General features: G+C 40.9%; 1 protein-coding gene across 2 annotated transcripts in view; it reads left to right on the forward strand.

Annotated features, from left to right (window-relative positions):
- The window catches only part of cpne5a (copine Va), a 71935-nt gene that overhangs the window by 12138 nt on the left and 44664 nt on the right, over positions 1-15133 (forward strand). The window contains exons 2-7 of one of the 2 annotated variants that reach the window (XM_031286791.2): positions 460-500; positions 1331-1377; positions 7078-7181; positions 8291-8330; positions 9308-9322; positions 9482-9558. In XM_031286791.2, the coding sequence (XP_031142651.1) occupies positions 460-500; positions 1331-1377; positions 7078-7181; positions 8291-8330; positions 9308-9322; positions 9482-9558 (324 nt within the window). The remainder of the gene's footprint in view (positions 1-459; positions 501-1330; positions 1378-7077; positions 7182-8290; positions 8331-9307; positions 9323-9481; positions 9559-15133) is intronic. The other variant, XM_031286792.2, reaches the window with a different exon arrangement.

Genomic DNA, 15133 nt, shown 5'->3' on the forward strand with positions numbered 1-15133 from the left:
ACTGGAATGAAATAAATCTGATGAATGTATGCCGTGATTGTCTGTCTTTTATGTTTTTCTTATTACTATTTTTTTTTTTATTTCCTCTAATTAGAGTAAATGTAGAGGATTGTGCAGCTGTGGCGAAGGAATGCAAACACTGAATGCTTTGAAGTGGCAAACTATTTTAAAAAGTGGTGCTCATGTTTTCACTGGAACCTGTGCCTCTGTGTCCTTTCACTGAATGTGCTTATTGTACGGCTCACTTCGCTTATGTGAAGTTAAGTGTGGTTTTGAATTACCTTGCAATTATCTTGTAGCTCTTTGCATATGGGATTTTTTAATTATCAGAGAAAACATTTACATACATGTTCAAAATAGTATGGAACTTCCCAACTGTTACACAGCAGTCTTACAATTCAGTGAAATTAATTAGACTTAACCCTAATTTTAATGCGTGACTGTTTCCTTCTCTTACAGGGATCTCCTGGACCGAGACACTTTCTCCAAATCTGACCCATGTGAGTTCTCAGCTTTTCACGATGCTAATTGCAGCTTAGCTTTTCCTTGCTCAGAATACGGTTCATTGACACCCCTCGTTTTGCGAAGCTTTACTTTTTACTTTTGCTAAGCTTAACTTTGATTCAGTTTACTGTGCTATTTCAAAGTGTTCCTTCAATAACTGCATATCATTTGCACAGTAATGTGACAACTTTTCCTCACTGAGAGCTACAGAAAGTACCTTAATGCATGCACGGTAGAAACGCCAGCCTTTGAATTTGAATGGGTATCTTTTTGTGAGACACATGGGGAACCGCCATAAAGGCATTTTCTTACTCCCTGAAGGATAGAGAATAGAGGAGACATTTATCATAATAGGGAGGAGATTCAAGCCCTTTGTGTAAATAAGCTACTGGAAAGATATCACACTCACCCTGTTTTGTATTCGCCTGAAGATGAACCCTGGGATATATGACAGGTCACGTTCACCAGCCTCAGCTTCATTTGAAGTCGCAAAATCAAATAGGAATGAGGAGAATCCTAGTGTTAAGAAATTGTGTTTGGATTCCACGTCTTAAAATTGTGCTCCAGTAGCCTTCAATCTTGCTTTAGAGCTTTGTTCTTTGCATGTGGACATTATAGCCAGAATTTCATGCAGCGCAGCATCATCAAGCTTGGCACTTCATTATGCTGTCAGGGCGTGGCAGGATAATTAATGATGAATGTCAGCAAAGAAGGAACAAAACAAACACCATTCAACGTAGCGGGATGCTTGATTGAGATTGTTTAGTGACAGTGTATTCCTCTGCTCTCTCTTTCCCCCCTTCGCCTCCACCTCCTGTCTTCTCAGTGGTGGTGTTGTACACGCAGGGCGTCGAGTCCAAACAGTGGAGAGAGGTAAGAGCTCAAAGTCCCCTCTGTCAACACAACTCAATCAGCCTGTCTCCTCTCCATGACAGCCCACTCTCTATTTACAACCCCCCCTCCCCTTTCTCCCCTCCTCTCCCTCAAGGTAAATGCTGTGAGTGCCAATCATTTGCAATTGATTGACCCTGCGAATATCTGTACGCTAGTCAGCACTGTGTTAGCTATGACTGATTGGCTGATTAAGGTGGCAGCTACTTGTATCAATAAAGATTTGCCTATGCGTCAGAGTCTCCCCTGGCAGTTGGCCACTGGGCCTTAATTAGACCAGAGAGGCCAATAAAGAAGAGGAGGGCACAGATTGCAGCAAGACGAAGGATCCCTTTGGGATTAATATTTGACCATGTAATCTCAATGGATGGACATACAGAAAAAAATAAAATAAATTACATCTCAAAGGGGAATACTTGTGAATTCAAGATTCCTTTTTCACGCTGATATTCTTTTGTTCTAAGGCAGCCCAACCATTTTTTTCGAAAATGAAACACTTTCTACAAAAGCTAAAAGCTGCAGCCAAGTCAGAAATATTTAGCTTTTGCTTTCACACTCTGAGTGCTGTGTTCATTGACTCCACAGAGGCCTTGGTTTCACGCTGGTGCACAATGATGTGACACAACAGATTAAAGAGTGGGAAACAAGATACAAAGCTTCCAGTTATAATGTGTTCGTGTTGGTGGGCTCTTAAAAAAGAAGAACGGATTAAAACAGGTTGCTGTGAGACAGTGCAGGTTGATAACATGAATTTTTAACATAGATGACAGACACTTCTAGGCAAGCTACACACACACACACACACACACACACACACACACACACACACACACACACTGTAAGGTAAATATGAAGCTACAGCCAGGAGATGATTATCCTAGCTAGCCTGGCTATTCACAGGTAACAGGTAACGGAGACAAACCAGCCCCTTTCTCTTAACCAGCGCCACCTACACATGGCTACTTAATATGCACGAGAATGACGTCATCGGACCATGCAGATGATGTCTGCATTCTTCATTCTTTCTAAACTTTACTCAGATCAGCCTTCTGTACAGTATAGTTGAATAGCCCTGTAAGCTTTGTACAGTCACATGAACCTGGGCTTATTGAACAGCTTGCAGTGTAAAAAGCAAAAGGCATGAAAGGGAAGGGGGGGGGGGGGGGGGGCAAAAAGATTTACATTTAGACCACCAAAATGTTTTTGCATTGCAATGCTTTGGCCACCTAATTTAGGAGCAGGGTGGCCCATGCCACCAGTGCTTAAAAACATTAGCATCTATTCCTGTTATCGTTTAAAACTCAAACAGCTGATCTGCACAAAGATTAAAGTACAACTACACACACAGAAAGTGTATCTGGGTTCACAAGACAGTGTTGCTAACATTTACACTTTGTAACTCCTCTTGAGAATTGTTGTCCTAGTAACCATTTTAGTTTCAACCTATTTGGGGTCGTCTGTATGGTGGTTTATTGTCTGTGTTATCCCGTCTTGTGTGTGTTATGTGTCATTTCTACTAACCTGACTGCATAATACATTTCCCAGCAGAGACCGTTAAGATGAATGATGGATTGGTTCACCATACCTAGAGATTGGCATGGTTTTATTTCAGTTAGCCTAATAGCTGGTTTGATTTGCATTGAGAGATGATTTTATGGAAAGTACCCCATGCCAATCTCTAGGTATGGTGAAGGGTATGTGATGATGTGGGGCTATTTTAATTCCAAAGGCCAAGGGTACTTTATCAGGATCAGTGTTGCCACAGTTACTTTGAAAAAGTAACTTAGTTACTTTACAGATTACTTGATTTTAAAAGTAATTTAGTTACTTTACAGATTACTTGATTTTAAAAGTAACTAAGTTAGATTACAAGTTACTTTATTAGTTACATTCAGTAGCTGCTGACAACACCTGCCGCCTCAACATAAAAATGACAACCGTGACAAAGCTGTTCTGTGAGGCAACTCGGCATTGACAGTAGTAGGGATCTTGTTTATTATGGCACGAAACGAAGGCGAGTCAACCATGTTTAAGGGCAGCATTTCCTCTACAACATACTGCCCGACCAACTTCTTCAACTCTCCCCCACTTACTGGTTTTGCACCGAAGTCCAGCTTTTGTTGTTTGGGTGGTGGGGGACCTTCTTCTCTCTGCTTTGCACCACCTGGTGGGACTCTGTAAGTTTGACTGTGCGGTGCTGCGACTCCAAATGTTTCTTCAAATTTGACGTAGTATTTTTGTAGCTAGATAGCACTTTGTCGCCACCAGCACAGAGTGTACAACAAACCTTAATATTGCCATCTTTAGCTGACACAAACTCAAAATAGTGACTGTATTTCCAGCTAGAAAACGCGCATCTCTCTCCTCCCTCCATTGTTGTTTACATTTGTGTAGCTGCGTACACGTTAACTGTCCACATGCTGAAAACGTGACCTGTCCTCATGTTGAAAACGTGACTTGTCGTCGCATACGTGACTTCACTCCCTGAGACGCAAGAAGAAGGAAGAAGGAAAATTACAAAAATAGTAACGCACAGTGACTTGGATAAGTTGGATAACTTTAATCAGATTACTAATTTGGAAATAGTAACGCGTTAGATTACTCGTTACTGAAAAAAGTGGATTAGAGTAACACGCTACAAGTAACGCGTTACCCGGCATCACTGATCAGGATGCATAGTATCCTGGATCCATGAAATAACTGGCCTTTAAAAATAAAAATCTGCCTGCCTCTATGGGAATTTAACATAGGGGTGTACTTACTTATGCCCCCTGTATTTTAAGGAAGAACATTTATTTATTTACGATACATTATTCATTCACAAAGAAAATTGGTGTCCTTAAAGATTGGATTTTTCCTCATTTTTTTAATTAAGGCATTAAGATCAATTTTCAAAAGATGATTTTTTTATTCCTCTTTTTAGTCAACTTTAGCATGGGTTCATAAACTTATGCGTGCCACTGTATTACTTGAACTGTATGCCTAATTTTTGCTCATGTGTCTTTCAAGAGTGGTCAGCTGGCCTTGGCTCACAGTAAAGCAAACCTTGTTGCTGGTAGCGGCAACAGAGTGATATTCTTTTAGTAAAGCCAGAGAGTAGTTTTACTGATTAACATGCAAATGTAAACAAGCATCAAGCGCAGTGTTCAGGCGGGAAGAACCTCCTACACCTGTCACCTCTTGCTACACTGCCCCGCCTCAAGCTTACAAACTGTGGGTGCAGCCCTGAACGTCTTTTCCAATACGATATTCAGTTTTATTTTTTAGTGCAGATGAGAGCTGGCTTTGTGAGCAGTAAAGTCAACCTGTGCAGTATTGATAAAGCTAAGCGCCTCTTTTGCCCCTCTGTCATTCAATGAGTTTTTGGTTCTCCCCAGAGTAAATATGGTTGGTCGGAGGAGCTTTCACTCTGCCACCAACCGTCTGTAATCCAATTACTCTTCTGTGGGACAAACTCCCCCATCGGCTGATTCCAGGAGGACTGCTCCATCAGCTACTCTTGAGACTTGTACCCTCGTTGACTAATTTCTGTCAGCATTCATAGTTGAATATATAAAACTGTATCTGCAGCCCATCATTCTGTTACCACATTACTTTAAAGTCTTAATCTTTAACTTCCTCATCTGTAATTGCCCCTAGTGCATGACAGATTTTCCTCTTTCACTTAACTGAGCAGCTGACACTATATAACCTCCCTAAATGCAAGCAAAGCTGGCCTTTCCACTTTTAGTAAATCTCTGAGACATTAATCTTTCTACCAAGATGAATTTTCTGACATTGTAGCTTACAATTAGCCTAGTTAGGGTTATTTGAGGGGAAGACGTACACACTGCCAGCACCCATATATCTCTGTAGCAGAGTTCTTTTTTTGGCAGTTAATTGTAGTGCTTTTGCAACTCTGGCTTTACAGGTCGACTAGGAATAGGACTAGGAATAGGACTAGGAATAATATGTGGGAGATGTTATTTACTCGGGTAGCTGTTCTTTGCTCTGGTGCTGAGTCTTCTTCTTCTGTTAGGTTTGGCCTGAGACCAAATTGAATATGCTATTGCCCCCCTGCTGCCACATTCAGCTCCTTTCATTGAAATAGGCTGCTGTTCGCTCCGTGGAGATTTCGCCTCCTTTGCATCTGCTGGAAGGGAATACTCACACTTTCTGACATGGATGAAGAGGAAGAGTGAGAGGAGATGCTGCCACACAGCAGTTAAACTTTCATAGGCTTAGAGACACACTTTTATGTCTGATGGCAGGTTACACTTCAGCAAACCCACTCTCCCAAACTGTCATATGTTACACACAATCCAGCTTGCCTGTCTTTGCATTAGCACAGGCGTCCATCCGTTAAAAGTACGTAAGAACATTATTCTGTGTAGATCACCTGTTAAGTCCCACCTTGAGTTTCATCTTCTCATTAAGCCCTAACGCTGATATTATTAATTCACTGTGTCAGTTTATGCTTACACTTTCTACTGGGGATATTTTATTTATGCAGCTCTACATCAGTTCTCTGACTTTAAATTATTAATGTTGAATGCAATCAATGTGTGTGTGCGGAGGGTGAAACACTTTCTGTGTCTCTTGATTTGTTTATCATCACATCACCTCATCAGAAGGTCTTGCTCTGTAAAAAATAATCTGTGTCTGTGCTGGCAGGTTCCCATTTTCTTTTTAACACCAGGGAATAGGAGATAGTTTGCCATCTTCCCATCATTTGTGACATTTGTGACCCTGTGTAAAGACAAAATGTGAAAGTCACTATTTTCACTGCCTTATGCATGTGTTTCCACTGCATGGTACGGCTCTCCTCAACTCACTTTTTTGGTACCAGTGCTTTTCTCTTTTTGTTTTCCACTGCCGATATTACCCCCTTCAGTGTAGGCACAGGATTCTCAGCTGATCGCCATAGCGACACCTGTGAAACTGCCGTTCCATCATATTCAACGCGACACTCGCTTGTCACTCACTCAATCCTTTCCCTTTCATAGGCAACCAAACAGAGGAACGTCTGCACTTCATCAATTGTACACTGTAGTGTGTGCCGTAGTTTTGCGGGCTGCCATTTTTTTTTAAATCGGGGGCGAAATTGCACTGTTGATGGTAGATTGGCTATTTAAAAATCGCGAGTATGTGCAGGATGTCCCTTGTCGTGCTAGTGACGATTTTCTTTGACCAATCGGTGGTCTGCAGTGTTTTAACTCCACCTTCTAGTATCGGCTCAGCTCGCTTGGAACTTCGACCAAGGTGGTACCAAAAAAAAACAACAGGCTCGAGTCAAGCTGTTCAATGCAGTGGAAAAACAGCATTTGTCTTGTCACCCACGCCCCCCCGCCCCTTGTTTTGAAGTGGCTGTGAGAGCGACAGTGGCGCGTATGTGGTATTAATTAAATGAGTGTAATTGGACTTCATGAAATGTTTTCCTCAGGCTTGCTCATCCTCAGCACAATGAGAAGAGGTGACGAAGAAGAGCTGAAACTGTGCGATCACTGACTGTTAATCAAATCTGAGCTTATCCGAAGCGGGGAATTCACACTGTTGCCGGGGGAAGATAATGGGGGTGGGGTGAGGTACTAGAGCAGTAGATTTAGTTTTTGAGTGACAGCATGATGTGCCGTCTCAAAGGTCTGAGCTCACTTCTTCCTCTTCTGTCCTTTTTTTCCCCCTTCTTTTCTGGTTCTGTTCTAGTTTGGGAGAACAGAGGTGATAGACAACACGCTAAACCCAGACTTTGTCAGGAAGTACATCCTGGACTACTTCTTTGAGGAGAAGCAGACCCTGCGCTTTGACGTGTGAGTTATTCTGTTTGATCCAGTTCTCTTAGGACATGCACTGAGGGGTGTGTGTTTTAGATGTGCTGACCTCTTCTAACCCATTCTTCCAAATTCTTTCTTTTGTTTCCACCACAAGCTTAGCATCTTCTCCGTCATTCACTCTCCCTCTTCCCCCATTTATCTCTTCATCCCCTCTCCCGCTTTCCTGTCTCTCATCTTCTCTCGTCGCTCCCTTGTCACCAGCTCGGCTCTCTCCTGAGGAATTATTCATTGGTGCAGTGTCTCAGTAGTCATTCGTTGAACGGAGATTGGTATAAGGATGATAAATATTTTATATAAATTTGTATCCTCAATCTCTCTGCTGACAAGCAAAGCAAATGTCTGAAACCAAGTCCCATAAAACTCCCTAAGACCCCTTTCCTCCCCTCTTTCACATATAGCTGACTTCCTCCTTTAGAAAAGGCCAGACTAGTGAGAGGGTCAGGAAGGTGCGGTTTCATTTTGAGATCTCCCTGAACAGAGTCAGGATAATTTTTTTCCACTCTCCCCTCTCCTCAAGGAGAACAGATATGCTTCCAAAAATGTGTCTTTGTTTTTTTCCTCCCTTCAAGCATGAAGTCCCCAGTGGACTTCAGTGATGTATCTAGGACTGAGCTGCAGGTCTCTAAGGATTTTTAGACACTTAATGAATTCATTTGGCATGCTATCATTATTCGACTCTGGAACAGGAAAGGAGGGAGTGCATCCCATCACAATTAGTGTTACTCATTTACATCTTTCTTTTATCACAGAGGTGGGAGCCAGGGCATACTGAGGTTTAATTACTTTTACATTAAGTTTGACTGGCAAATGCTGGAAATTTTCTCTGCATTGTTAGATTGTTTCAATATGATCCCCCAGGCATACTACGGAAATTACATTCATAAACTATAGAACGACTTCCCTTAATTTTTTTCGTTGGTCGTTCCCTTTTGCTCCCTCAATGACCCAGGTGTGTGATTGACAGGCAGAACATGTCAACGATGCAGCCAGTATTCTGTTATTAGAGTCATTAGTAATGTGTAAAGTCTTATGATGGTCTGCTCACATCTTTGCCTCTGTGATTTGTTGTCTCTTTGTGATTTCAGGTATGACATTGATTCTAAAAGTCCAGATCTGGCAAAGCATGTAAGTTTTTTTTTTGTTTTTTTTAAGGTTCAGGAGTTCTACTTTATATTTTATCCTGAAATTATTTTGAATTGTTATTAGTGCATGTCCCATATATATAGGTTTTATGCAAACCAAAGTTAGTGGCATTTAAATGCTCAAATATATTTTTGGAATAATGAGTGAATTACGCTTCATCTGCCAACATATTTGTATTTCTTTACCTTCTTTCCACCTGCTTCGGTTTGTAAATGAGGTATTTTATTCCTCCAGAGCTAAGATAATTTTCTTTTACATCTGGTATACTCTCATTACTTCATAAAATGAGATATGAAGTATTGCAGATCATTATCAAAGCTTTTCGACACATTTCCCTGTGTGATCTGTAGTGTTGTTTGCAATTTATATTTTCAATTCCAAGATAGCACACAGTCCTTTAAAACAATATACATTTATACATATTTATAGTGTCTAAAAAGGACAGCACTTTATTCTAGAACATGCATTCAACAACTCAGTGAGGTGAATTTATGTTGGTGTCATCATTTATGATGAAAGCTTTGATAAATAAACTCCTACTCATTCTATACAGACACATAAAGAATATATTTGCAGCACTTGGTTTGCATACTACCAACATTGTTCATCATTAATTATGCTTCTGTTACTGATGCTTTTATTGTTGTGTTTTTGTGCTGCATGGTCTGGAAACAACCTGTTCTTTGTATGAAACTCTCTCTGCCTTCGTTGCTTTCCATGTCTTGTGCTCTTTCACTTTCCTTTTCTCTTCCTCTGTAACTCTTTATCCTCTGCTGTTCCCATTCTGCCTATCTGCTCTTTCACATATCCACTTTTGCTCTTCTTTCTTGCACTTGGTTGATGACAGTCTGGTATTTGAGTCGTGTGCCTTCTGTTCCATGATATGCTCTGTTGTGTCACTGCTGCTGCCTGGTCTTTCTCTCTTTCTCTCTACCTTTCCTCCTTCTCCACCCTGGAAGCCTACCGACTTAAACGTACGTGTCTGCCTCAGATGTCCTAATTCATAACCGTACAATGCTTATAACGATGCTTAACCCCTCACTGACTCTCCTTGTTACCCCCCGTGATCCACCTGAACGCCCCCATCCGTCTCTCTCCATCCCACTTTATGCTCCCCCCCCCCCACATGGCAGGACTTCCTGGGACAGATCTACTGTACACTGGGAGAGATTGTGGGCTCACCTGCCAGTCGCCTGGAGAAACCTCTCGGGTGAGTGTTTAATTTACTGTGTGTCTGTATTGTGTGGCAAGAATAAGAGCCACTCAGAGCCAGGAAGAGGTTTTTCCTTTACTTATCCATTTTACATTTGCAAACATGAGTTTTCAGATATTATCAGATAATATAAACTCAATGCCAATTCTCAGCCCATTCAAATGTGACATGCTTCTCATGCTGGATTTCAGACGTTGTACCAAAGATGAGGCGGTGATGAATATGTCTGCCTTCAAGAGCCATCTGTATCATACATTACACTGCAAGATTAGACCCATGTGCTTGGATGGGAATGGGTAATTGAACATGACCGGGGGCTTCCTCAGTGCAATTACTGTCATTAGGGAGGCGATATAGCATGGAGAGCGGATTGAAGTCAGCATGTGACACATGGCACTATCAACTCCGCTTCAACGTGAATTGGGAAATATGAAGCCCTAAAGCCATTAACACCCACACACCTATGCGTAGCTCTTTGAGTTATGTGTGTCTTTTTGCAAGTGAGAAGAATAGTTTGAAAAACTACAAAGCTTGTGTTTGTGTGTGAGACTGTGAAGTGCAGCCTGTATGCCTCTATGTGAAGTATGAGGCGGTGCTATCCCTTGCAGTGGGGGGTTTGTCTGAATAACAGGGCTTTGGTGTCGACCATGAACTCTGCCAGGGAGTGGTGGCGGTGGATTACAGCGCTCTGTGCCCTTCAGTGCTGAATAAGAGGATGAGCAGGATCAAGAGACAGTGTTTGCTAGTATGCTATAAACTAGGCTTTACACCCCACATGAGAGACAGGAGCCCCAGGCAGACATGATAGACAAAAGTATTGATGTATTTAGCCCTGTCTTGTTTGAATAGCTAAACGGCATCCATGGGTAATGGAGTTTTCCTTGCCTCCTGTGATAGACGATAGCTCAGAAAGTTGTTTAATGGCTGTGTGCTCCATTTCCTTGTCATGTGTCCTGATGTGACAGTGCCTTTCTGGACCGGAGCTTTAAGGGAACGGCTCCAGCAGGGACTGAGAAAATCTGTTAGCCATGCTTAAACAAGCTCTCCCAAGGCACACTGCATCCAATGACCTGCTTAAGAAGCACATCAGCAGCCCTTTCCCTATTTTCCACACTTTATCGCTTATTTATTCTCCCTCCTTCCATCTACCAGATTCTTTTTTTTCTAGGCTGACCCCCTTTCGCCTCATTGTGTTTTCTATTTATTTTTCTTCCTCCAAACCTCTCCCTCTCTCTCAATCTGCCTTCATTTTGCTCCCTCCTCCAAACAGCACACACACAAAAATGTGTACTAATGTAATGTGTACTGTACTTTTTTACATATTACTGACTTATCCTAGTCTTACGGTAATGTTAACAATAACTGCTACATACCTCCCAAACCCAAAAATGAACCCAGTCATAATTCTAACTTTGACCTCAAAGTAAAGTCTTAGCCCTTCTGTCTGTTTTTTTTTTTTTTTACCTTGACCAAATTTTTGTGCCCAGATGGGTGGTCCACACATATCAGAGTGTGTACCCACAATGTGACAAATAGCTTAAACCCTGTTTGTCCTCAGAGTCAATGCAGGGGGCGGGGGGGGGGGGTCTCCAAACTATTGTTCATTTTTTTTGTTTTTTTTTCAAAAATGAAAAAGTCTTAACATGAATCCAACATATTATTAGCAAATATAAATCCCCACTGCTTACTGGACTATAGGTAAGGTAGTCACTAAAGGCCATCCACAGATACAGTTAATCCTAAGGGTTCACTATGCCACATGTATGTTTAACATTAAAACATGATTTATAAAATCATACCAACAATTATTAGGCTATTTGAATAGCTTAGTATTCTATGCAACAAAATGTATGTATAAAGGCTTTAGGCTGTCCTACACGTTATTGTAGGCCCAGTTCAATATGCAACTTCATTTTATACAATATATGTAGTAGGGGGTCCCTGCTTCATCTCTCTTTCCGTTAAGGGGTCCTTGGCTTAAATGATGAACACCCCTGTTTTAGCCTTTATTGACAGATTGCAGATACAGTCATGAAAGTACGGTAAGAGAGAGAGAGAGAGAGAGAGAGAGAGAGAGAGAGAGAGAGAGAGGGATGACACACATTAAAAGTCCATGACAAAAGAAGGGAGACAACGCATAGTTAAGGATTAAATTAAAACCAATTTATTTAACCCATATTAAATATTACTATAAAATAGGATAAAACGTGTAACATAAAAATGTATTTCAGTAGTATCAGTAGTGTAGTGAGTGCATGCGTGAAGGTGAGTGTGTGGAAAACAAAACAGAACCCAAAAGACAAACCAAAGACAAACCAAAAACAAACCCTGCTGGCTGTGAGGACCGAGAGATCTGCTGAGCTTCAGCCATCTTAAATTGGAAACAGAAGGCAATCAGACAGAGTGGATTCAGGTGTGCCTGATCCTCCTGCCACACCTTGCCACTCGGACTGCCTCCTAAACACTTGCAGTAAAAAAATACCCAAGAGCATCACATATGCCAATGCAAATTAGTTGGATATGAATGTTTGAGAAAACTAGATTGAATATCATATTGACTTTCTTTTAATCTGTGTAGTCTTACCTTGAAATGAACCATAACCACTTCCTATATACTCATACTCTTTCTCTTTCATGTAAGCAGTAACATAACCTGCTACTCACGCTTGGCTCAATAATTTACTTCAATCATTCCTGAATTTGTATGTGCACATGGGGACAAACGTAACGTTCTGCCTTTCCCTTTAGAACAAATTTCCTCAGATGTATTTGTCTTGGGGAAAATAACCAGTCAGATCAGATGTATGGCTTTCCCCACATGCCTTTATTTAGACAGAAATGAAGCACTGAACTAATGCAGTGGTACAGATCCTTTCTGTTTATGATCTGGTTTTAATGAGGAGCATGTATAATTTTTTTTGTAGCTGAGGAAATGCAAAGCTACATGATTGACTGATACAGGCGAATGTCATCTTTTACAGAAAAGCATGTTAGCTGCTCTCATGGCTGTTATTATGTGTATAGCATGTGGGAGGGAATCATACTATGGTTGTATAGGTAACGTGATAATAGAGTTCATTGTACAAATGGCAGTAACCTTTTCTGTTGGTCTGGTAAATTATACCACACTAGAGCATATGAATGCAGCACAACATTAGCATGTTCAACCCATTAGCCTACTGTAACTGTGACCTCCTGCTGTATGCTTGAAGCAGGAAATGAACCGTATGAAAATCTACAATGACTGTCGTAGGTGTGCTGGCTGCACCCATGGGAGCCCATGGAGGAAAGGGATTCGTAGATATATAGAAAATAAGATAATAAGATAAAACATGTCATGCTGAATTAAATAGATTGAAGGCCGGAGCTCAAATCAAAGGCTCATCTGAACATATTCCACCTGTGGGAAGCAAACCATCTTTAAAAGGAATAGTCTTGTCTTTCAGTTGTCTCTACAACACTCCATAGTGGCAACTGAGCAGGGAGTTCAGCAAAATGTACACACATGCAAGATATAGTAAGCACCTTCTAGTGCACTTCATGTGACTTTTAGCTCATGTAAGAGGTCAGCTGCTGTCTCTAGTTGCAGTTATGAGGAAATATATAAAAGCTCCATCCATACAATAAACTAAAAGGTATTTTCTGTAGACTGATACAATAAGTCTACAAAAACTATATTAACTACAAATGACTCTATTTGTAAGAAGATGTTGGAGCACATGTGGAACACCAATGGAAGTTTGATATAATTTGGATTTTATGCCATGTGTTCTGTTATCAGTGTGACAGTACGTTACTGTGTTTTCTATATGCCTTCACCATAAACTGTGTCTTTATAGCTCCACAGAGCCTGCATTACAGTGGTACGCTGAATACAAAACTTCAAAGTCAAAGGCTAAGCAGAAATTAGATTTAAATAAGCTCAGGGGTGGAATTCAAAAATGAAATGATAAAAACAGGCAGGATGAAAGTGCAGTTAAACTGATACATTTTCTCTTGGATTTTTACTTATTTTGGTGAAGACATAATTTGATTTAAACATGCCAGATTTGATTAAAGCAGAGCAGATATTTGATCAAAATCACAAGAAGCTTGATTTGATAAACATCTTTCTTTTTTTATTTTTAAATCACAGTTTTCTCTGGTTTAGGAATTTACGGCTTAATATGTGCAGTGGCCAATGTGTCACAGGCTGTGTGTCCCACCTGCTTTTGATGATAATAATTATATCTGTTTTAAATAGGGCTGTCAAATGATTTTTTTTATTTTTAATCGCGATTAATCGCATATTTTATCACATGATTAAAATTCTATTATTTTGCATTTCAGAACAGTTTCTAAGTACATATTAACAATCGAAAGCAATTTTCACCAGTGTATCTTGATTAGGAATCAAATGAATGCAAAGAAAGTTACTTTATGAACTTGATTTTAAGATTTGTAATTATTTATTTACTGTAAACAAAAGAAAAATGTGTGAATTTTTTGCACAATTCCTCCAAGTACCTAACTAAAAAACTCAAAATCCCTATCCTTACTAGAGTCAATATAGCGTTTAGTAACTCCTAAATAATGTTGATTACTCACTGACATCCAGTGATCACCGGTTAATGAGCAGCTCATTTCTGCACAAGTCCGTGTTAACACAGCCCATCTACACTCTTACCCGGCGACACAGAAACAGGCTGGATAGTCCGGTACACTGTTGTTTCCACAACAACAAAAACACAGCAGTCTCTGAACTCGCATTGGGAGTTTTGTTGAAGTTGGATGTAGTCCAGTTTTTGTCTAATGAGCGGACACTTGCAAGCAGGATTGATGGAACAGGTGGCCGGCTAGCGTTAGCTTTCCACCTAGCTAGGTTATACTCCAGCCCCCGTTCGCGTTTCACCGCTGAGGATGTCCCCCCATGATCGCCCGCTCTGGCCGCTGCAGCTGCTGCTGCTCGCTCCGGCCACCTCTGCTGCCCGTTCTGGCCACCGCTGCTTCCCACTGGTCAAACTAACCTGTACGGCGGGCCACAGCAACTTCTTATTTCCGAACATTCATCTCTCCCCCGCCCCCCGAGGGCCGGTGGTCTAGCATCACGTTAACTGTACTACTATGCTTAGCTACGTAGGTGGTAGCTCAAGTTTGACGTGCTTCGGTGATATTTTAATCAATAAGGAAGTGGCAGCTTGATGATAAGTAACGGTGCTGCAAAGGGTCAAAATAGTAGCCTGTTAGGCACGACGCAAAGCCGAGTGAAGTGTAAAATAAATTAATAAATGCCGGCATGCGATTAATACTATTAAAAAAAATGAATCGCATCGCGTCAGCCCTTAATCGCATCGCGATTAACGCGTTAGCGCTGACAGCCCTAGTTTTAAATAATCACTATCAAGAAATCTATTCTTTCTGCCACCAAACCACCTACATTAAAACAGCAGCAGAAGATCTTGAGAGAAAAATAAAACAAAAGTCATCTCACACTGTCTGTCACATTCAGCTGTGTGAAGAGGCCTCTTATATAAAAATATATATATGTAAAGTCAATCAACTCTGCGACTTTTCAAGATTAATTTTTGATTGA

Source organism: Sander lucioperca, chromosome 12 (genome assembly GCF_008315115.2).
Source record: "Sander lucioperca isolate FBNREF2018 chromosome 12, SLUC_FBN_1.2, whole genome shotgun sequence".
Lineage (NCBI taxonomy): Eukaryota > Metazoa > Chordata > Actinopteri > Perciformes > Percidae > Sander > Sander lucioperca.